The sequence below is a fragment of the Pterocles gutturalis genome, unplaced genomic scaffold (genome assembly GCF_000699245.1).
Source record: "Pterocles gutturalis isolate BGI_N339 unplaced genomic scaffold, ASM69924v1 scaffold2266, whole genome shotgun sequence".
Lineage (NCBI taxonomy): Eukaryota > Metazoa > Chordata > Aves > Pterocliformes > Pteroclidae > Pterocles > Pterocles gutturalis.
The window spans coordinates 42,703-66,523 of NW_010105190.1; the positions used below are offsets into that span (position 1 = coordinate 42,703).

The 23,821-nt window shown below is 40.0% G+C and overlaps 1 protein-coding gene across 1 annotated transcript in view; it reads right to left on the reverse strand.

Annotated features, from left to right (window-relative positions):
• Nucleotides 1–23,821, reverse strand: part of WDFY3 (WD repeat and FYVE domain containing 3) — a 104,127-nt gene that overhangs the window by 27,606 nt on the left and 52,700 nt on the right. Inside the window, exons 21-38 of the mRNA XM_010087275.1 lie at nt 22,808–22,968; nt 21,567–21,678; nt 20,949–21,139; nt 19,462–19,614; nt 17,915–17,988; nt 17,662–17,823; nt 16,158–16,252; nt 14,517–14,637; nt 12,785–13,002; nt 11,459–11,694; nt 10,180–10,314; nt 8,114–8,293; nt 6,559–6,792; nt 5,153–5,252; nt 3,792–3,952; nt 2,991–3,220; nt 2,102–2,211; nt 1,133–1,315 (exon numbers count right to left, since the gene is read on the reverse strand). Of these exons, the coding sequence (XP_010085577.1) occupies nt 1,133–1,315; nt 2,102–2,211; nt 2,991–3,220; nt 3,792–3,952; nt 5,153–5,252; nt 6,559–6,792; nt 8,114–8,293; nt 10,180–10,314; nt 11,459–11,694; nt 12,785–13,002; nt 14,517–14,637; nt 16,158–16,252; nt 17,662–17,823; nt 17,915–17,988; nt 19,462–19,614; nt 20,949–21,139; nt 21,567–21,678; nt 22,808–22,968 (2,856 nt within the window). The remainder of the gene's footprint in view (nt 1–1,132; nt 1,316–2,101; nt 2,212–2,990; nt 3,221–3,791; nt 3,953–5,152; nt 5,253–6,558; nt 6,793–8,113; nt 8,294–10,179; nt 10,315–11,458; nt 11,695–12,784; nt 13,003–14,516; nt 14,638–16,157; nt 16,253–17,661; nt 17,824–17,914; nt 17,989–19,461; nt 19,615–20,948; nt 21,140–21,566; nt 21,679–22,807; nt 22,969–23,821) is intronic.

Below are 23,821 nucleotides of genomic sequence, written 5' to 3' on the forward strand. Positions count from 1 at the left end.
TGGCAGCAGAAGTACGCTGTTTTGGGCGGAGAAGCTAGGTGGGCCTACTGCACCTTTTTGTGCCCATCCCAGTCGATAGTCGGCTCCACAAGACTGTTGTGCTTACTCTAAAACTAAAGTAAAGAAACGCACCTTTTTGTGCCCATCCCAGTTGATAGTCGGCTCCACAAGACTGCTGTGCTTACTCTAAAACTAAAGTAAAGAAAAAAAAAAATCACAGCGTAGTTCAACTCTCTCAACAGTTTGATGTTCTCCCAATATTCAGCTAATGGATTGTACTCTCTATCAGTTACCTTTGATTTAGAAAGTATGTGCTCACGTTCCTCGCTGTTTCTTTAATTTGTTCCTTCTCTGAGCTTTCTTTTTCTTCTTTTAAAATCACTACTACTTTCTTATTGCAATAATTTCACCAAAGATTCTTCACTCTACTCAAAGCATTTCTGCAAATATACCAACTGTCAGGAATACTGGAAACTTGAACAAACACCAGCCAGGGACAAAGCAGACCTAGAAATCCAGAGACCACAAAACCAAGTATTCCTACTTTCCAAAAATGCTTTCTGTACAGCCAGGTTAACTTCAACTACTTTAGAGCCATGTAATCATCAAAGGGAGTCAGGTCCACTGAATTTTATTATCTGCTGTCTAAACTCTAGATAATTCAGTCCAACAACAGTTTCCCTTCCTTATTACACAGGCACACAGCTAACTCGTGCTTAACTTAATCCATCCACTGGGATTTTCCAGCTCCTTTTCCTGCAAAGCTGCTTCCTACGCTGAAAAGATCTCCCAGCCAAGAAGAAGCCACAGTGTCACAGCTGCTAGAGAAGGGCTGCTCAGTCACATATTTTCAGTCGTATCACCAGGCTGAGTTTGCAGGCTGCACCCAGACATCCTGCATAGCACATCTCATCCTGAGAAAGGCAACACAGGTCACCCCAAGCCAAAGGTGCAGCACAGTGTAGGTATATCCATGACATAGGAGACTTTCTGAATGAGACATGTCAAATGGTGACAGTTCAGAGTACTTACCTCTATACAAAACCTAAGCCTGTATTAAAACATCCAGAGCATATGGTTCACTTCAGGGAAACCTACCATTCAAGACAGAGAAATCCTCAGTTACACTTACCCAAATGATTTTGCCAACACTTTAAACTCGCTTCCTCAATAAAAGGTCTTGCAACAGCTATATCCACTTGGCCACGGTCGTTGACAGGCAGCGTCACTTTGAAAACTTCTTCTAAAACCTGTTTCTTACTATGGATCAGCTCTGTCCACACTCTGTTGATGGCTTTTAAAAGAAGCTGGCGACCTGCATAGGTACGAGATCACAAACGGCAAGCTCTCTACAGTGCTTATAGAATCAGTATTTTTACGGTAGTGAACTGAATAATTTCTGCCTTTATATTCTAAGTTCTTGCTCTCTTTCTTACACAACTTGTGAAATGCCTTTGACCAGACTGTCTTTGTTTGACATTTATGTGCTATCACACATAAATTATCACACCCACATCCATCTACTAACAAAATCAGAGTAAAAAAAAAAAGTCTTACAGAAATATAGGTCTATATACACACATATAACTCCATACATAAATTACGTTTTAATATTTTGACATAAGTACACACCTGCATCAATCTTAAATATATACATGTAAGAAAAAAGTATCACTGAATCTTTTCTTCCACAGCCAGTTCATAAACTTCCTTTGAGTGAGAGATCCTGAGGATGGCACTGAATAATTTCACAGTTAATACCAATTATTTCGTACCTATGCTCATATAAGATCCAGCTGACACAAAAGCATGGTGCACACTTAAAATGACCCATTTCTATTGCGTTCAACTCAGTGCGTGCAAAGCAGTATTTCTAATTCTGGTGCACGTCCAGAAAACAATAGCTCTTGCTATTTCAACAAACAGTAACTTATCCTGGATATGTCTGTCTTAGTATTTCTAAGTGGTTTTTTAATCTATTTTTAAAATATTTTTATGCACACACCCCTCCAGCCCTAAGAGTAACTGGGATAAAAGATTAGCGATGGCAACACAGAAGTGGCATTAGCAGACATCTGTGACACTGTCACTCTCAGATTACCTTCGCTGACATCTTGATTGTAGACTCCATCTGGTTCTATATCAGAGGGGATCATAATGTGCCAAGTTGTCATCCTGGCTTCTGCTTCCAATCCAAAGCCATCAACATTGCTACAAATACACAATGAATTAGCAACAAGCAGAAAAAAAATACAAGCTAAAGCATTTGATTCCCTGTGACAGTATCACAAAGATGAATACGCGCTACTACAGCAACGTATCTTCACTTCTGTCCGCTTGAGTTCTGATAAATCTGCAGAACTCACATGCTGAACTAAAATGAATATGAAAAATGACATGCCATGGACACTGATGCTGCTGGAGGACACCAGGGTTTCTGCTGATGATGCTTCCCAGTGAAACACAAGTTGGACATCTTTTTGGAAAGAAAAAACGAAAGCGCCAGGCAGGCATTTGTAACAATGCAGAAAAATTGGTGTCTACAGCATGTGTCACGGGCACCTGATTTAATGCTTGACTGGACTTATTCAATGCTGTACATCCAAGCACTAAGATACAGGATTTCTATGAAATGATTCAATAGACAATAAATCTAGTGACAGATCTCTTTGACTAGTAATTACTTATCAGCAGTGTTTCTTTCTACCTTGAAAACATTTCACATTATCAAAGCACAACAACAAAATGGTTAGATAAGCATTTGTCTCAGTATTTTAAAATACTTCTGTAAAAGGAGGTAAGACAATGTTCTCTACACCTGGGTTCTTCAAACCTAATTTTGTTTCAAAACAAATCACTTAAGCTTGCTTGCATTTCCCCATCTAGAAAGTTATACACAGTTATTCAGAATTTGCTGACTTATTTGCAAGGTGTCATTGCTGAGAGAGAACAGGTGATTTTAAACCTTCACACAGCACTGAGATATTTACCTTCCCACGTGCAGATTAATCAAGCAGTGAGCTAGGCAGCTGATGAACTCTTGATCATGATTTCCAGGTCCCAAAATTAAGTTTCTGTTCACAGTAAGGACCCTTAGGGAATCGAGGAGAGCCACTTGCTGAGGAACAGTTTTGTGCGCCCTTGAGAACTGATACAGGATGGTCCTGTTCAGGCAGTGGTAAATAGCATCCAGTGATAGTCCCTGAGATCTTCTTTTTGACTGATGTGAAGTAAAAAAAAGCCATGACCAGATAGTAGCAGAAAATCGATTTACTGGCAGATCATCTTCCTCTGAATTGACATGCTCATTTTTCAAAAGCAGTATTTTACTTAAAGCATCAATTCCGTGAATTTCAAGGACCAAAATGACATTAATACATGATGATACACTTATAATTTTAACATCTATCAAGACATTGCTGACTTCTACCAGCAGAAGTCTTCCAACAATCTCCAAAAGTACATGAGGAAGCTTCCAAAAAAGTTGATGTAAATGTAGGAAGCTTCCAAAAAATCACCCGAGGTAAATTTTGTTGTTTATTTTGGGGGGATTTCTAAAAAATAACGTCACCTGCAAGCAGTTTGTATTCAACTGCCCCATATTAAAGCACTCCACACTGACAAGATGTGCTAGGGAAGCTCAGTAAAAAGAGAGAAAGCCTGGGGAAGAAAAAAGCATTCTTCTGTGCTGACCTGACACGCATCGCTAGCAGGTTGCTTAGTGACACCACTCATGTAACGTAACCCACAAAAATGTTTTTGCCAGCAGGCTAACAGAAGAACACCATTACCTGTGCAATGAGCTGGATTATGAAGTCCACCAGAAGTTTGGATTCTTTGTTGAACATGCCCTGCCAAAGCTTATCTACCACGCGCTGTGTAAAATAAAACACGTTGTTCACCAGCACTTGGTAGCTTCCTCCACTCGTTATAGGCAGAGATGCATCTTCACCTAGATAACAGTAAAAGAAAATTTTCTTCACTTAGCAAAAAAACAGTCTGCATAAGTACACTCACATTAGTCTATGCTTTCTAGAAGAGAAAAAGACTCAAACGAAAAGCTAAAACCTTGTGGCTTCCCTCCCTACAATGAATGTTGATAGCAAGTGAACTTCTAAAATTGACAAAGTCAAAAAAGGGTGGGCTGGGAGAGGAAGAGTCAAGAGGAAAGGGTATGCCTGTCATCCCGAGGCATCATATTTATGTACAGCCCTCCCTTTCAACTGGAGCTGCATGAGAGCAGCTGTAGCTTCTAAAAATTATATTTCTGCTTTTTCAAACACCTTGAGATAGCAGCTGGCATTGCTTCTCCCTCACTGTGCTTTGCTCAATAAAACAGAGTCAATGGGTGTGTGTCCACCTGTACGTATCTGTCAGTCCAGCTAGATTAAGAGAAGCTTGAGAAGCGCAAGCGATTCCATAAAAAATTATGAAAAAAAAAATCATCAGTGGTGTTGATTTTGTTGCAAAAGTTCACCTATATTTATTCACTTGTTGCCCCATCTGTACACAACACAACTGGTAGCACTGCACCTGGAGAACACTGGCAAAATCTTGAAGGAATGCCCAAGGAGACCAAAATCCTGCTTCTGGGCTGTACAGAAGTACTTGTAAGGGCAGCTGAATCTTCTGAGAACCTGACCCAAAGCTTCATGTAACACAATTCCAAATTCCTTTTATGAATTCATTGCACCCAAAGACAAATCATTGCTGTGGCAAGAAAGCTGGAGCCTTCCAAGCACATTTGAACAGAAACACACGCTGCCCCGTGACATGTAGGATGGGGATGGAGCACACCAGGAGCTCCAGGGAAGCTCAGCAGCCCGGCGTGTCATCCAGCTGGGCACCTGAGTAGTGATATTCCAACAGGCCACCTCCTGATCTTTCTGATGTGATTGCAATTTGTCTGGTTTATATATCCAAAAGATTCATCCCATATAGATTTCTTTAATAACCTATTTACAGCTTTGGCACAACAAAGATAGTGAGGGAAGGTGGAAGCACAGCAACACCCTTTATGCAAGGGGAAGGGCAGAAAACAAGATCAAGACGATCAAGCTGTAATAGAAGAGGACATTAACAAAGAAAAGGTTAAATAATCCAAACCTTTAGCTCAAATCAACAGATTGATAATTGAACTTTGCTATACTACCCAATAAAACATCAGCTGCAAGTAAGTGGTCCATCACTCCATCCAAAACGTATGTCTGAAACTCCTTCTGCTGTGTTCGTGTTGATCTTTCAGGGGAAGCCTGTGAAAGAAAGACAATGTTAAGATAATTAATAACTCTGAGTGAGCAAAAAGGGGGCGGAAGGGTGGTTTTCTAGGTGAATTTGTCTTTTCTCGGCTCTTGTGAACAATAGTTTTTTTCCCTCTTAACATTCTGCCTCCAGTAAAAGGTCTTGGCTTTATTTAAAAATTTAAGAGAACACATGTCGAGTATACATTGGCCGTACACAGTCTTGCAGAGTAGGCATTATTCCTATTTAAATCCCATAAATTTATCTTATTCCCTAAGAGGAACTGGACAATAACACAGTCTGAAAAGGCGCATAAATCTCTAACTAAAGATATGGTTAAACCGGGATCTCCTCAGTTCACCTAGTCACCTTCTTCGGTAAAAAAAGAGTGAATAGGGCAGGTCAAATGTGTGAGCTGATCATCACTTCTGTGTAGGGTTCTGCATATCACTATAGCAGCCTTGGTATAGTCATATAATAGATGATGTGCTAAACTTTCTAACTTCCTTTGCACTACCTAACTACAAGCACAGTCCAAAATTCCTGCAGCTATAAAAGACATCAGGAAGACTCAGCAACACATAGACGAGGTAACGAACAGGTAGGTCAAAGGAGAACGTGAATTGATGCAAACAGAATGTTGCAAAATACATTCTCTGAAGAAAGTGTGGGCAGTAGCTGAACTCCTCCTTCCCTGCCTCACCATTAACAGAAGGATGCTTTCTTTGTCACAAACTTTAAAAGATAACTTACAGGAAGATAATATAGTTATTTTGTGACTTTTTATAGTATGTGGCACCACATGTCCTGCCACTGCTTTTAACCTTACATGAATAAACCAGAAACCTTAATATTTCTGCAGGGATTTGCAGGTGTTTCATATTTTCAACAAAACCAATGCAGCTGCCACAGCCTGAAAGATGTTTAACAAATAAATCGTACTCCACAAAAGAAAAACTATGGCACCTGAGATGGTCACCAATACACACAAATGCTGGAGGATCAAGGGCTGCCAAGAGGAAAAGACAAGAAAGCGTTCTTAAAGGAAGACTGAGATAAACCCTCTGCATTTGCTTTCTTAGGTTTTCCAAGCTGTTAAAGGTGCACAAACTACTATCTATATATGAGACACTCGTGTTCCTTTTTTTGTCTCTTATTTCATGACAGTTTCCAGGGTTCTGCTGAATTTCCAGGCCATCACTCGTCTAACTTCGAAAGGTAGAGGAAAACATTTCAGGCAAAAAAAGGGACACACTAAGTTCAAATTAAATAAAAAAAAGAATTAAAACAAAACAAAACCGAGGAAAGAAACTTTACCTCTAGCAGAAGATCCACCAGTGGAGTCTGTTTGCTGGCTGGTGTGAGACATAAGTTATCAATGATCAGCACACGCATGAAGTCAAACACAAACTTCTTGGCAGGATGGTTGGTCAGGTATGTCTTGGTGCCAACGTTGCAGTATTCTGACTGGCTCCTGTTCATGCCCGAATCAGCTGCAAAGGCTTTGAACTCTTCAGCTGGGGACCCAACTTCATCATCAAGATCAGTGACCTGTGACAAACAGCATGTCAGAACTCCAGAGATCAGCACACTAACAGCAGTCTCTTCACTTTGTTCTTTACTTGTCTTTCTAAGGCTATGCACGTCACATTTTGCTTCTTAAGAAGCCTTTAGTATGTTTGGGATCAGTTGCTTAATGCACAACAGAAATATCCAAATTCTAGTTTCGGATTCTCAAGGTAAAAAGTAATGGGTGAAGACTGGCATGAGTTCACATTTCATATTCACTTATCATCAAGAACTGCTTAGCAATTGCTAGATACTTTGCAAAAATAAATTTCCTCATTGCAAAAAAGAAAAGTTCTGAAAAAGTTATTAACTAAAGCAGCTACAGTAAAAGCAAGACACAAGCCAACTCAAAAAGGCTATCAAGATTATGTGACAGAAAACAAAAAAAGGAACTGAACCTTTTCTCTTTTTAACACGACACCTCAAAAAAAAAAAAAAAGAAAGGGGATCTCTAAAGCTTTCCTATTTCTGACAAACAAGAACTGTTGAGGGGCTACCTCTTAAGGAGTGTAACAAAAGCACAAGCAGTAATGAAAACTGTCAAATGCACAAGACTGACTGTTTTTATAGAAAGCCCTCCTCCAAACACAAGAGGAATCAATACGACCTCCCTCGACAGGTTTATCGCCTCACCAGCTTTTACATGAAGTCACCAAACATTCAGAACAACAAGAGGCATCAATACGACCTCCCTCAACAGGTTTATCGCCTCACCAGCTTACATGAAGTCACCAAACATTCAGAACATTTGGTCAGTAGGGGAGTTTTCCCGAGGAATGAAGAGGAGCCCGAATACACAGTCCTTCTGGTTTTAACGGCAATCTCAGACAGGCTGACAGGTTGGTTAAGAACTTTCTCTCAAGGTTGAATTTGGGCTATAGGGATTTGTTGCGGGAACCTGGATGTTGTTCACCTATTTCACAAGGGATGGATTAGCCCAGCACGTTTGGGCAGAGGGAAATGCTGGAGGAGCAGAGGGCTGAAAGGACAGGCTGACTCAGTCTCTCTGGCTTTTGTAAATCTGAGCTAAAATTCTTCATAGGAGTGAAAATGCTGGTCCACTAGCAAACAAATAAACTGTGTACGTTCCCCCTAAAATGAAGTTTCAGGTGTCACTGCACAGCAACTGCCCTTCAGTGCACCATGCATGAACTCTCAGTTCCAAAACATCCCCCCCAGCCTCTGCAGCTACTTACTCCTGCAGGGTCAGATCTTTGTACATATCTTTGTATGACTATTAATTAAATCCTCAAAAATAACATTCAGAGGAAAAACAAAACAGCTAACTGGTTGGATTTCCTACCATCTCAGAGTAAGGTCGGATGTTGAAAGGAAACACGGTTGCTGCCAGCGCACACAGGAACTCTGGACTCATCCACAAGGAAATGAGGTCTGGCACATTGTGATACAAATATCGGAAGAACTGCATCAAGGTGACTGGATATTCTCGAAGCCAAGAGCCTTCCTCCTCTGACTGCCAAGGCTGGGTTGAAAAAAAAAAAAGCACGTTAGCACAGATGGCACTAATTGAAGAATGCTCATTTCAGAGAGGAGCTGTGGGAAGAGGAGCTGTAGGGTCAAATACGCAATCAAACACCTTGTCAAACACGCAATTAAACATGTGATCACGACACGTGATCAACGATGGGGCCAAACGTGACCAACCACATGGACAAGCACTTGTTCAAGCAGAGTGGAAATAAGAAACTGAACATGTGGCCAAGAACATGACCAAGTGTCAAAAAACATCCAGAACATGTCAAACGTGTGTTGTAACGCTTGTCAGAACACATGGCGAAACATGCCTAGAACAGACGACTGAAGACGCGCTGTTCGAACATGTGATTTAATACCTGATCAAACAAGTGACAGAAAACGTGTTGGAGCAAGTCACCAATATGTGAAAAAATGGGACAAATGGACAGAACATTGCCCAGGGAGGTGGGAGATGCCCCGTCCCTGGAAACATTCAAGGTCAGGTTGGATGGGGCTCTGGGCAACCTGGGCTAGTGGAAGGGGGCCCTGCTCAGTGCAGGGGGGTTGGACTGGATGACCTCCATGGTCCCTTCCAACCCAAACTATTCCATGATTCTATGGTTCTATGTCACCATAGGATGAACACCTGACCAAACATGTGACCAAACGCATGACTAATCTTGTCTCCAGAATATGTGACAACTGAACAAGCCACCAATAGACAAACAAACACATAGACCACATGTCCCAACCATGTGCCTGCAACAGGTGACAACAAAACATGTGTCAAGAGAAAAAAAAGACTTGTGACTGAACTCACAACAGCATGTCACCATACCATCAGTGTGTGAGAAACACATAGCTTCATGTGACAACTATGACAACAGGACATGTAATGATGAAAAACACGTGCCTTAACATGTGATGACTCAAAACACGTTGGTAAGCATGACCTGACTCATGGCAACCCAACACGTGCTGGCACATCTGAACATACACCTGATGGCACAGCGCGAGGCAGGAAGACAAGAGGGAGCATGTGCCTCTGAGCATGTCCCAATGGGTGAGGACCAAACACGTGATGGAACAGGCCACCAGCGAGTGACAGAATACATGATAACAGAAACATGTAGCACAGCGGGTCACGAACAGGTGAGTAGTACACATGTCCAGAAGACACTTCTGAACATGTTAACATGGGAGAAACAGGCAACCAGTGTTTCCCAGAGCATACTGCAAACGTGTGACGACCAAACAGGTGACAACTGAACAGGTGCTGTTTTCAAACATTTCATGAGATCATTTTCAGCAGGTAGCACACTCTGGCTCCAAGGAAATACAAAATTTTCCCACTGAGAACCCAGCTTTCGCTACTTTTGATATTAGATTCAAAGATGAGAAGACAACACATTTTTCTGGCAGTAAATTTATTTCCTCCAGCACGCAGCTATTAATAGTCAGGGGACTTCTCTGCATGTGGAAGGTTCATACACGAAATCTGCAACTCGCATAGCTCTGAGCAGATGGGATACAGCATCTCAAACATTCCCCCATGATGGTAATCAGGAAAGAAATTCACTGATCTCTGCCAACAGCATTTTATCCTTCTGCTTTCTTGTTTCATTTTAATTGCAGCAAAATACAAAACCCAGCCTTTTTGTGAAAAAGCAGCACTAATTTCATGGCCATTAATATTTCTATGGATACTGAAAAATGAAGTAAGATAGAATAACCCACTGGCAATGATGGTTTTTACCCAAGTAGCCTGAGCCTAACTCCCAGCTGGGTTTGACGTGACACTAACAAAAGGTAAAGTTTTGTTATTTGGCTTTTGACCACATGGCAGACTTGAACAACTGTATATTCCAATATGAGGAAAATTTTTATGCTTACAGAATTCAGCATGCTCCTCAGCATTCCCAATAACAAGAATGCAGCTTCTGTGCAAACGCTGTGTATTGAAGAGGTAACAGTGCCACAGGAGGCAGGAACTCCAAAGATGAATGTCCAAATAGAGTCTAAATCAAACTGTAGGAGGGAGAGAAGACAAGAGAGAAGAGATGAAATAGTCCCTTCCTCCTGTGCATTTTGATACTGCTTTTTATTATACCTACGATACGTTCATTTGGCAGTATGTAAAAAATGAATTGTTTCACATCCTCCAAACTTTATCCCCACAGCTTCATACGAAGGTCAGGTGTCATGAGGCAAAGAAGAAAATTCCTTCTAACCATGAGCTAAGGGAACTGCAGCTCTGACCTTCTCAAGGTATTTAAGCGTTTTGAAACAGGACAAGACCTGTCAGTGCAATCACCTCAGCTCACTTCACTCCCATCTACCAACAAAACCCATACAGTATCCCAGAAAAAAAAAAAAAAAAAAGAATAAACCAAGCTGTATTTTCCAACAAGTCCAAAAATTTAAATCAATTAAAACAAAAGAGTCCTACTGCTAGATGTTTTCAGTAGTTGAATTTAGCTTCAGCTTAACAGTGCTGGACCACAGTGTCCTAAGCAGGAGGTGAGCTTCATGCCTCCACTTCACTGCCGCACGGTGCTGAATATGCTGTCAAGTGTTCCTCTTGAGAAAACAGGCAGGCAGAATACCTCCCGGCCTGAAGTTCTGACTTTCCAGTTTCCGCTGATAGATAAATAAATGTCAGCACTGCATCATTCCAAACAGGCACCTGTCAGCCTGGAGCGTGGCTTTTCTCCATACAGCACTGTACTAAGGCTTCCTAGGACTCTGCTGTAGACCATGTAATATCTATTTATTTACAAATCATTAAAACAAGTCCTAAATCAACCTGCTCTGAATGAGAAAAATAAACATTTGCCAGCAAGAACTGAGATGCCTCACTACAAAATCACAGAGGCTTTCTGAGACAAAAGCTACCTTGTTTGGGCTGTAACCTCAACTTTTTTTTAACACAGGAACTGCCTACTCTTAAAAAAAGAGAACAAAAACAAAAAACCATGACAACAAACCTCCCCCCCCCCAAAAAAAAAAAAAAACCAACAAAGAAAGCAAGTAAAAAATCATGACAGCTCAGCACTAGCACCACATTGTGACTGGGAGTCACCTGCAGAGAAAAGGGAGGGGACCTGGTTAATCCGTTATTTTCTTTCACGACAGACAGAAAGACATTTATATCTTACTAGATAATCCCTACCTGGCAACCCTGCTTACATCGGCTGGTGCTGACAGGCGCACTGACCTGCAGGTTTTCGGGCAGTTCAGTGACCGGCTGCTGCAGGAAAAGGGCCATGAGGAGGAAATAGAGCGCAGGGACGTTAGTGTGCTTCGGGAGAAGGGACTGCAGGACAGGAAAGCCTGGGAAGTGACAAGCATCTCGGTTAATCTCCCGGACCGTAGATCTGCCACCAGCGCTCCTGCCGACATTGAAGCCTAAAATAATAAAAAAAAAAAAAAAAAAGCGTATAATGTTAATAGGGAAATACAGACTATCACACACACACATTATGCAATTCTGCTGCAGATCTCTATTTTTTTTAATCAATAAAAAAAGGAAAAGATGGCCTTCAATATGACATAGATGCTCCATACAGAATGCCTAAAGCTACTCCACACACACAGATCCATTTTCTGACCTTAACAATATTTTTTTAGACTTTTAAAACATCCAAGCTTCTGAAAAAAAAAAAAATTCCCTGGTTGAGGGAAGTCTCACCTTAATCTCAGGTACAGATTTATATCAACAAGCAGCAATCCCATGGCCCAGTTAAGCTGATGGGCTGCTAATTGGTTACAAAAGATGTCTCAGCTGTTTTGTTCCCAATTAATCAGCTGATTAAATGCTCTGATTTTATACTAGTGCTGCCAGGGGCACAAAACTCACCTTTAGAAACTTTGCTTCTACCTAGGTATTTTATTTCCCTCTTATAAAAAAATTAAATACACGGAGACTGCAGAAATTGACTTTTTAAAGAGAAATATCTACCAGGAATCAGACCAATTAATTCTTTGCTACAAAGCTGCAGGAGTTCCATCAGTACTCTTGAACAAAAACGGCTTGTATCTTGTTCCAATCTTGGAGCCAATGTGTTGTAATTTATTAAAAAATACAGGGTATGGAAATTAGATAATCTGTCACTATCTTTTGATGAGAAACAAGTTTAAAAATATCTGTTTGGTGACAGTCTAGCTTGGATTAAATTAAAGTGATACTATAACACAAAAAATAGGAAAACCCTACAGATGCTCTCCAAATGTGATTGTAAATCAAACTCTAATTTAGAAAGATTCTGTGACTAAGGAAAATTTCTGTTATTGGACATTTAAAGTGGATTCTGAACAAACACAGTCAATTCCCTGAAATATCAATGATTTTTACATTTTAAGGCACAGGCAAAAATTGTTTCAATTTCAGAAAACCTGAAAGGATGCATCCGCCAGACAGTATTCACACAATAACCCCCACCTCGACATGTATGCTCCCACGCAATCCTCGAGTCATAAGAGTGCTGAGATGCCGTACCTAGCACAGTACCGATCTTATTGGTTAAGACAGAATCCGTCTGATCGAGCCAGCCTCCACCACTGAGCCCCTCCTTAAATTTGAGAAGGATGGGCTGGTTACTCAACAGGACCACAAGAATCCGCATGGCTGCCGTGACTGTGGTGGAATGTAGATGTTCTTCCATAAACAACATAATCCAATCAAAACCCAGCGTCTTGACCAGTTCTTCACAAGCTCTAATTGAAGGGGAAAAAAAAAAAGTCACATTTTTATAGTATTTAGTTTCCCTCTAGATAGCAAGAACCAGGGTCCCCTACTACAGGGCAAAGTTCAAGAGCGGAGAAAATTCAGATTGATTGAAGAGTTAACTGAATTCTTAGGTAACTTTCCTACACACCAAGAAATGCTGCTCACCAAATCTTGTTAAACAGAATACATCCAGTGTATTTGTTTAGCAGAAAGGGAAGACTAGACACAGTGACTGTGACTATTCTGTTGCATGAGATTTCTCCAATTGCTGCTTTTAATAGCAAATGTAGAATGCTGAACTAGAAACGTTCATCCACAAATTATAATTTCCAAACACTTTGTGCTGAGCCATACACAGGTATGTTTTCAGAAGTCTTTTTAATTAAAAAAAAAAAAAAAAAGGGGTGGTTGGTGTTTTTTGCTTTGGTTTTGGTTTTGTTTTGTAAGGGAAGAGTTGCTTGAGAGTATTTGAAAGAATATGGTCCCTTTTTTTTTTAAAGAGGTATTGCTGAAAAGCTCAAACATTCCGTCAGTCACTACACGATCTATGTATGCCATACATCCACAAAATGCTTCCAGCAGACTGCATACAGCCTAGCAGGCATTCCTTGAAAGTTATATTTTGTCAAGGTTTAACTTGACAATGTTTCAAAGCCCCCTCTCCAACTCACCATATGACTCCAGTGCCTCATTGAACTATAATATCATGTTTCCTCACATGCAATTTTAAGGAACTAAGGGCCATTCTAGGGTCAATGATCCTAACGATAACACATACTGAAGTCATTTGATCTTAATCAGATGAGAAGCTATCTAGCTTCTCTAAAAATACAAGTTTTCTCTTTTGATAGATTTTATTTTCTCTATAGCCATGCATGAAGCTATGAGAAAACAGCACAAAGTACGTGAGGAGAGCAGAGGGCTAAAGATCTGGCTCTCCAGATAACTAAACTTAAAAAAAACCAAAGTAGGCAGACATCCACACTTGTTCCCATTGCATCCTACTCACTTGTGATCCTCTGTCCCTCAAGTTTTAAAATTAACAATTTTACAAACACTGTTTTTCTTCCATGAAATAACAAGAGGCAAGGAATCTCCCCCCAAATCTAGTATGTATTTTCCTCTCCCGCTGTTTACTTCTGTTGTTTCTCACTTGAAGCTTAAGTTTCTAATAATGCTGTCAACCATGGTCTTAAACTTTGTTTTAAAAGATTCAAACAAAAAAAAACAGTCAATGCAATAGCTACCATGTGTTAGCTACACCAGCACCTGTTTGGAACTCTCGTTCTTTCTATCATAATTGACAGCATACAGCTCAATAATCATGCTTTCCATTTCTGCGAGCAAACCCAAAGCTACTTCAGTGTCATCTGCATAAATCATTCAATAGTTCCTATTAAATCATGCAATTCAACTAGTGACTCAAACAGGGGCTGTATAATTCTCCCCCTTCAAATTAAAAAATAATATCCTTTCTCTACCTCAAGGTATTTGTACTTACTGCAAATTAACTGTTGTCTTTTCTTTAGATGTATAGAGAAGTTTCAGAAGGATATCTAAAAGCCTGTTCCGCAGTAGAATTAAATTAGCTGAAACAAGTCCTCCAAAATCATCCTCTGTTCCTAAACATCAAATTTAAAAAAAAAAAAAAAAAAGGCAACATCAGGCTTTTGGAACTTGGATATTATAAAAGGTTACTCATAAATTCTATACATAAGCAAATGCAACCTGATCCCACCCAGGTTGGGAGAAAACCAGGCTTAAGTGCAGGGAGCCTGCTATACAATGCTGAGAAATATCTGGTGCCCCATTATCATCGTCACACAGCACTTGGTCCGTTTGAAGAACAGGTAAAACAGAATCACAGCTTCTCAGACAACAATCTAAATGGAGGTGGTCCAAATTAGCTAAGCTAGTTCCTCCTGGCAGGTAGAAACATAAAAACAAACACATAGCCTCACCCCAAAAAAAAACAATTCCACAACGCCGTAGCCAGAAAAACACTCTGCATTATGCAGTCCGGGGTGGGGGTAGAAATCCCAAGAAAAAAGCCCTGACACTTTCCAACGCCCTCCAGAGATAGGAAACTGCAAGAAAAATTAGTTTCCTTTCATTTTGACAGATCCTCAAACTCATCATCAATTGAAAAATACACTTACTGCAAAAGAACCCAATAGATGCAGATCTGGACTAACTTTACAGTTATTTTCTGAGTCCCTCATTGTATCTTATGCTGTCAAAGGATGAACAGGTTTTTACATTATTTAAAAAAAAAAAAATCTCAACTTGAGGTGACGTGCAAAAATGAAGACAGATAAATGGCCACACTTTCCGGGCCAAGGTTTTGTGCACAAGTCACAGAAAAGAACAAAAGCAGCTTCTACGGCAGAAAGAGTGGAACTGATAAAGACCAGCAACCTAAAAATCTCATGTCCTTTGCCTCAAGCTTCTCTCTGCGCCACAGCCTGAATTTCTCCCCAAGGTTCTTCAATCCCCCAGGTGGGCAAAAAGCAGCTCAGGCTGTGGTTAGCCTGGGGAAAAAAAACAAAAACAAACCAAAACAAAGCCATGGCTGGCCTGCAGTGGGAACGCCAACCTGGATCTCTCTCCAACACCCTCTCCTCCTTTTTCACTAAAAAGCTCAAATTTACTCATCTTTGAATTGTAATAAGTGAAAGTATTCAGAAGACAGGGATAGTGAGATAGAGATGAATGTAAGAACTGCCTGAACCTTGTTCTTCATGAAGTATTCATGAAGGACAGTAAAGAAAGGTTGTTTTTTTGCCTAAAAAAATACCTAGGCTGTCTTAGTTATTTCTTTCACGTCCTCCACCCCTGGAGGGCAGATGCACCTGGTAATCCACTTCTGTCTTTTTCCGCTCCCCACAAAGCAGCAGAGATGCAGAGCTGATTTGAAGGAGTGAGTGGAGGAAAGGGAACATAACCATGCAGTGTTAGATGAAGGAAAACACAATAAGAGTACGTGGGGTTTACACTGCTTTGCATGCAATACTGGAACTGAAGTACCACAACTAACCAGCAGCCAGTTACAGTCTTAGTGACACTATTTCTTAAGTATTTAAGCACAGAAGAGATCACAAAGCATTTCTCTTCTACTGCTTCTAAGCCGTGCCATACTTACCACTGTCCAGCTTTTCTTCATTGTTTGCTTCCATGACTACAAACTTCTCACAGACTGCAAATGTAGGTAAAGTGGAAGAGATGAACTGTCCAAACCTTGATGTATACAGAAAAAACACCATTCATTGATACAACAGATGCACTCTCACCTATCAACAATTCACCTTAAATATAAAACCGTGACACTAGTGAGAGGGAGATACGCCAAAATGTCAACTTTCTCACATCTGAAGATCGAAGACAACAGTCTCTATCTAAAGTTACTAGCCAAAACCCAAAATAATATGTACTAATTAATGGAATCTTTGCACACAAGTCTGCAGGTAAGAGATCCTGAAAATGCTACGATTCAAGAAAGGAAACTGGGAGATACCACCAAGTCCTGGTAAACAGAACGCCACAAGTTAAAGAAAGGAGAACAAAACATTATTCTCAAACCATTCTGGCTGAATAAGTGTTACATCAAAAAAAAAGAGATTACTTGGCTCTGCTATAACATTTATGCCTATAGATTGAGGTGATGTAACACAAGGTCATGGTTTTCCAAGACAAGATGATGATGTGCCACTCCAAGAAAGGAGATGCAATATATTCCTCTTTCCTCTGGAACTAACCCAAAGTTGTCTCTAGCTAGCACAACTTTTCCCATGTTATACAACATTTTTCACTTTTATTTCCAGGAAGGAGAACAAGGAACACTCAGATAGGCATACTACAATCTGTTCTGTAAGAATTTAAAAATAAAAATAACCGGATTATTCTTGATTTTCTTTTGTTCTGAATAACTAAAACAAAGACAGGTAGGATGTTCAGGCTGATGCTTCCGATATATTTTTTAAAATTTAATGTGAGAAGCTGAAAACATGAGCACTCGTATGCAAAGAATCCCCAAGCCCTACAGTATTCTATCCATTTCCATTATAATGAAAGAGGAGATGAGAAAAATGAAGTTATCAAAAAGTTTAACTCATTTAAAAGCATTTAAAATACTCCTGTATGCATGGATTGCAATTATTAATGTAACTTTCATCAGCCAGAATTCCCAGCACTATATCTGACAGCCTGAAATATTTTTCTTCAGTGATGATTAAGAAAAAAATCTTGAACTAAACCTTTCATGCAGGAGGGTAATCAAATCAGTATTTTAACCAGAAGTATTGTTATATTGCATCTCAAGTAATATTCAACGGTATTTAAGAAAAATGCTCAGTGCTCCACATGAACAAGGGAGCTGCAATCCAGCACCTTTGATTTCTGCCTGCAGAACGTTAAGCCAGTTTAATCATTCAGTCGTACCTGTTTAGATACAAACTAATTTTAATATACAAATCGAGGCTTTAACAATATTATTGCATGTGTCTAGTTCAATTCCTTCTTAACAGGAAAAAACCTGAGTACATGACCATTTCATGTTACTTACTCCACAGCAGTATTTTAAGTATTTTTGACCAGATCAGCAACATAATAAAAACATAACAGCCAGAATTATCATAGGAGCGGGCTACCTGAGCAAGTCGTAGCTGCTAGGAAAGCCTTGAAGCAAAAAGCTCAGCACATTACTGATTGCAGCAATAGTAGGCTGGGACAGAGACATATCCCGAAGAGTCAAGAGCAGTCTTGGGATGAGCTGGAATTCCCTCATTAACTTGGCATTCTTTGCCGCTTCACTGGAAGAAGGAAAGAAAGGAGATGGAAATTTAAAACTGGAACATCCTCTATGTTATTACCTAACCCTGTAATTCTGGCATTGGCTCATACCTGGACTCAGTGAGAAGTTCGATGAAGTGCTCAAATAATGACAGATGAAGCTCATAGGGTGCATGAAGCCAGACCTGAAATACAGAATAAACAATGATATGTTTTGGATACAAATCTACTCTAAGATTAAAAACTGACATTCAAGCTTAATATACCAAAGGTTATGAAAGGCTTGGAGAGATTAAAACTGTCTGCATGACTATTCACCTGGCCATTGCACTCAAAAGCTCATTTCAAGTTTCTCAGTTGTTTATTCTTCAACCTCAGATAAGTACGAAATATATGAGCAAAAACTAAAGAAACACACATTGGTACCAAACATATTTCTCTGTAAGCATATCACGCTGAAAACTTAAAAGAGTTCTAGACAAAAAAGCTATAGGCTATCTGGAATTTCTGTTTAAACAGATGGTGCAATAACACCAAAGGAGTTATCTGGGGTTTACAAGGCTGATGTGAAATGCTGCGTTAAGTTTTTTGGGCTTAAGTGAAGGTTTGCTGTTTGTAAAATTAACTCACTATCTTCTGCCAAGATTCAACTCAAGGTCTTCCCTGAATTTTTAAAAAAAATCTTTACCCAACACTTCCTGCACACTGTTTTAAATTATTTAGATCCTCTACCAAAAAAAAAAAAAAAAATCAATTGTTGAATCAATAGAAGTAATAAAAGATACAAAAGCCAGAAAGCTCACAGTTATAGCTGCAAATCTTAAAATTGACCTGCTATTGAACAGAGCATAATTAACACTTGTGCTCTGCTGTATAAAACTGGCTTAAACAAAAAGCTTCCTAGTTTTTGCTTTTCTTCTAATCTTATAATCTAAAATGATCAGAACAAATCTTTTCATTTCCCTGTTTAGCATAAGAGTAAGAACATCTAATTTATCCAATTTAAATGAAATGTTTGGGTCATTGCTTTCTGAATAGAGAAATAATATAAATAAATAAATAGAGATAGATAGATAAATAACCCCAAGCCAAAAAACTGAGGCTTTTGGAAAGTTTCTTCTTAGTGACTCACAGACCTATTACTTGTGTATTTTCTTTTTTTTTTTTTTTAGTCTCTTAAAGGTATTCATTCTCCAGTTGTTCTTGGTCTTCAGGGAAAAAAAAAGAAAGACCTGAAGCAAACAATATGAAATTGGATCTTTCATACAGTAATTGCTGTTTGAGTGACTATACAGCACTGATCAAATTTCTCAGCTGGTTCCTTTACGAGGGAAAGAAAAAAAAAAACGAGAAAAAAAAAAAAAGGGTTTTCTTCAGCAGAATTCACGCCTCACTGTAAAAGGAGCTGGGCTGTGATTCACAGCCATCTCTCTGCTGAACAGTTCATCTGCCTTGTTTATTAACATCTTTATTGGCAACACAGAGTTTAAAGCCATTTCAAAAAATACCAATAATCTTGCTATTCAGCTGCTTTACTGTAATATAGATGAAATAGTCAGTTCCCAGGAGAACAAATATTGAACAACAGCAAACTAGGTTAAGGTATGCTATCAGCACCTGACTTAATCACCATCACATTTCTGTGCAGCTTTACATACTTCAAAATCACAGAGCAGGTCCTGGAAGGCAGCAGAGTTGGGAATAATCGAGGTCTCGTGCCCGCTATCGACAGTTCCCACCAAGGAAAAGGTCAGATGGAGTATGTGGCTGTTCAGAAGGGATCGTTTCTTCTTTAACAGCATCGCCAGCAGCTTGAACAAGTAAACGGGAAAGGAATGAACACACAGCAACTTTGAGCAAAAAGAAGCATGGATGAAATGTCTGCATCCCTTTTGAGAAGACCTTTAAAATATGTCTGATAACTAATAACTCTTGATGAAAAAGCTTGAAAGTGGCACTACGCTTAATTAGAAAAGGGGCACATCCAGGACACTCTCCAGCTCATAGAACATCTGTTCTACACAGCTAGAGCACTCCTAGAGTGCTGCATGCACAACCGAGAGACACTCTGGCACAGAAGAAGAGTAGCCATGACAACATAAATCTGAATAAGCCTGACTTCCTTTCTTCTTGCTACTCTTTGTTGCCCTAGGTATGACTGTACATGTCGTCCTTTCAGTCCTCACTTCTGCTCTAAGTGCTTATAACCTGGGTTGGGAAAGAACAAATTGCCAGGTGTACTTTTGCTATTTCTTGTCTTCTGATGCCTGTTCAGCTTCACTGTCCTCTTTGAAACATTACTAAAGAAATCCAGATTCTGGGAATCTCTCTCAAACCATGCTATTTGCTGACGTCTATAGAAGTGGAATATAAGGTCATATGTGATGATTCACTGCCTGCTTACAGTGCAAGAAGACACTCTCTAGATTTGTTTGGTCAAGGTAAGCCACAGTCTCCAATAGGCTACGTGGAGCAATGCATTTCGACATCACTATACTAGCCATTAGCATAAAGAGGTTTGTAAATATGCTGCTCAAACCACAGCCTGAACTTTCCATTTCAGTAAAGCCATCTTCATGAGAAATGTAAAATGCATTGGTCACATGAAGATCTCTTCCAGTCAGTCAACCAATGCTTCTGCATAACTGATTGCATTTTCCCCAGCCCAATGGAGAATTAAATCTTCAGCTTGAAAGCAAACAGCATCACTAACTAAAGTCTGTGCAGTCTCCTCAAAATGATTCTAGGAGTCCACCTGTTTGGTTTTCTTCTTGTATCCCTGTCCTCCTCTCTTGCTGACAGACCAGAGACAGATGGTCTCGGGCTTGCAGGGGTGGGTTCACAATCATGGGAAAAGAATCATCGAAGTGCCATAGTTGTGCTCTTCCTTGCTATTAATGAAGGGTCAGTTTCCTCTAAGCAGCTAAATGTGCACAGCTGCTCAGTAAAACTTCTCACCCTCTCCTTTAAAAGCCACCCTAAATAACTCATCTGTGCTAATTAGCCAAGAGCTCAGTACACTTAAGAGCACAAACTCAGGTTACCACAACACGACAACGAATTTCCACAGGAAATTTCCACTGTCCACTAGGACGGACAGTGAAATTCCATCAGCCTGGTCTGTTTGAAGACATATCTTACATACCTGATAACCTCTGATTCTTTCCATTTCTTTGCTGGCTAGTGGATTGCTCTTTACCACGCAGACCAAGGCCTTCACAGCTGCGTACAACCCTTCTACATCCGATGCCATGGCTACAAGTCCCAGAATAGCAGCAGCTCCACCAATGTACTGCAGCGTAGTGGCAACAGGCTTGGGGACAAATGTTCTTACTCCTGAGGTATAGGCAGCAAAAATAAATTAAAATCAAATCAAATCTTATCTAATTCTTGTAGGAAACCATTGTGAATATATGCAAGTAATTTGCATTCTGACATTGCTTGAATTATGAAAAGAATACAACTAGAAGAACTACAACACCTCAAAAGAGCACGTGAAGGAAATATTGCACTGGAAAATAGTTTATGACCTAAGGTAATTAGGTCTGTCTTCATAATAATACTTATATAAACTGAAACAAGCAGCCTATGTCAGTAAAAGAAATAATAGTATGCCCATAAAATATAAAAATGTTAAATACATTTAACAATGTACCGTTAATACCACATTCATCAATTACACGATTTATCTTCTAGACCCCAGTTTTTATTGACAAGTAATTAATCATGTTTAAACATCATAATTCTCAAATATTCAACTCACCCAAATATCCGATCAAAGCTGCACCAATGGTACGTGCTGGTCCATTCAAATGCCCTGCTGAGTTATGGAGCAGCTTCACAGGTGTGGCATTTTCATGAGAAGAAATCGCCAGCTGAACAAAACAAGAAAAAAGCAAGGGCTGAAGAGAAGAATTTTTACGTAAGCCTGAATGTAACTCACGTATTTTCCTCCTGTGATAAAGGGCGGGTAACATAAAACAAAACGGAACTTGGCTAGAGTCATTAGGACATTCTCTAAAGTAAAGAGAAATCTCCAGTTTGCCAAGTTTAAGGAAAATTAATCTAACTTCAAAAATAATCCCACCAGACCACAGACGGTTTGGGTTGGAAGGGAGCTTAAAGCCCATCCAGTCCCACCCCCTGCCATGGGCAGGGACACCTCCCACCAGCCCAGGTTGCTCAAAGCCTCATCCAGCCTGGCCTTGAACCCCTCCAGGGATGGGGCATCCACAGCTTCTCTGGGCAACCTGTTCCAGCACCTCACCACTCCCACTGTAAAAAGTTTCATCCTTCTGTTCAATCTAAATCCACTCTCTTTCAGTTGAAAAGCATTGCCCCTTGCCCTGTCACTATATGCCCTGGTAAGAAGTCTCTCTCCATCTTTCTTATAAGCCCCCTGAATGTACTGAAAGGCCACAGTAAGGTCTCCCTGCAGCCTTCTCTTCTCCAGGCTGAACAACCCCAACTCTCAGCCTTTCTTCATGGACAATCCTTTGTAGGAATATTTCATTGACTTTTAATGTACTGTGAAGAAAAATGTGAACAGATCTTCTGGTTTCCAAGTCTGAATCACTGTCAGAGGACTAAGCTATCAGCTTTGCTCATCTCCAACAGTAGAAATATTATTCAACAATACAATCTTAACTGTTTTTCAACAGGATTACAACTGCCATCTACATTAAAAAGCCAAAATACCTCTAAAAGGTGCTGAGATACCTAGCTACTAGTAATTTCAAGAATGCAAATAAAATCTAGGAGCACGATCTCCCTCAATTATTTTTTTTTAAACATTGAAGTAATTATGGGCAACTCTTCTGACAAGTACATTATTGTTCCTGGTTGCACTGAGCAAAAGCATAGAATCACAGAATGGTCTGGGTTGGAAGGGACGTTGGAGATCATCTAGTTCCAACCCCCCTCCTATGGGCAGGGGCCTTGAAAGAAGTCAAAAGAAAGGAATAAACAAGTAGTACACACTAACCAACTCGCTTCCCAACATACCTGTTTGGCAATGGCTTTACTATCCAACTTGTTGTAAACTTTCCTTATTTTTGCCACCGTAAATGAAGAAACTGAGAGCGCATAGAGACCAAAAGAGACTTTCTCTTCTGGTACCAAAGATACTGGAGATGGGTTGATTCCTTCAGACTTTGAATCTTTGCCTTAAAGACAAAATAGAAGTTCATTTCAGTAGTAGCATAGTTTTTCTTTTCAGTTGCAAGAGTAGAATCTTAAGCAAATTATATTGCAAAATAGGTATAGAAGAAAAATTTTACGTATAACTGAGATGTGATATTGTCTCTGCATACTTGCTTGCTGTACCCCAGAGTAGCTTGATAATATATGAGTTGTGGAATAAATCTGCTTAAAAATAAAAGGGCAATGCCCAGCAAACATTTCCTTTCATGGGGGTCTACTATATTGACCCATAGCAGCAACTGGCACCCTGTGGCTTGGTCAAGTATTACAAGATGTGGTGCTTCCTCATCTGAATATTTGGAAGGTAACATTACTCCTATTCTCCATTTGTGTACATCCAAAGGGCTGTTCATTTCCCTTCCCACCTGAAGAAAACCAAACAAATTAATCATAGAATCATTCAGGTTGGCAAAGACCTCAAGGATCATCAAGTCCAACCGCCAACCCAACCCCACCCAACCCACTAACCCATGTCCCCAAGCACCACATCGACACATTTCTTGACCCCCTCCAGGGATGGTGACTCCACCACTTCCCTGGGCAGCCTGTTACAACGCCTGATTACTCCTTCATCTTGCCAAATAAGTCAGCATCATTCATTACTGAATTTTTCAACCTATAATTCAGTGGAAAATGTGAATTCTGCTAGTCAAAAAGCAAAAGTACAATTTCAATTAACCATCTGGTTAATTTCCTCTTCCTCTTACCCCCTCTCCCCCCCGACCCCGAAATAGAAGTACAGAGTAGTATCGGATCACATAATGTCAAAACCAACCAAAACCACCACCAAAGTAATTAATAAAGACTGGGATCAGC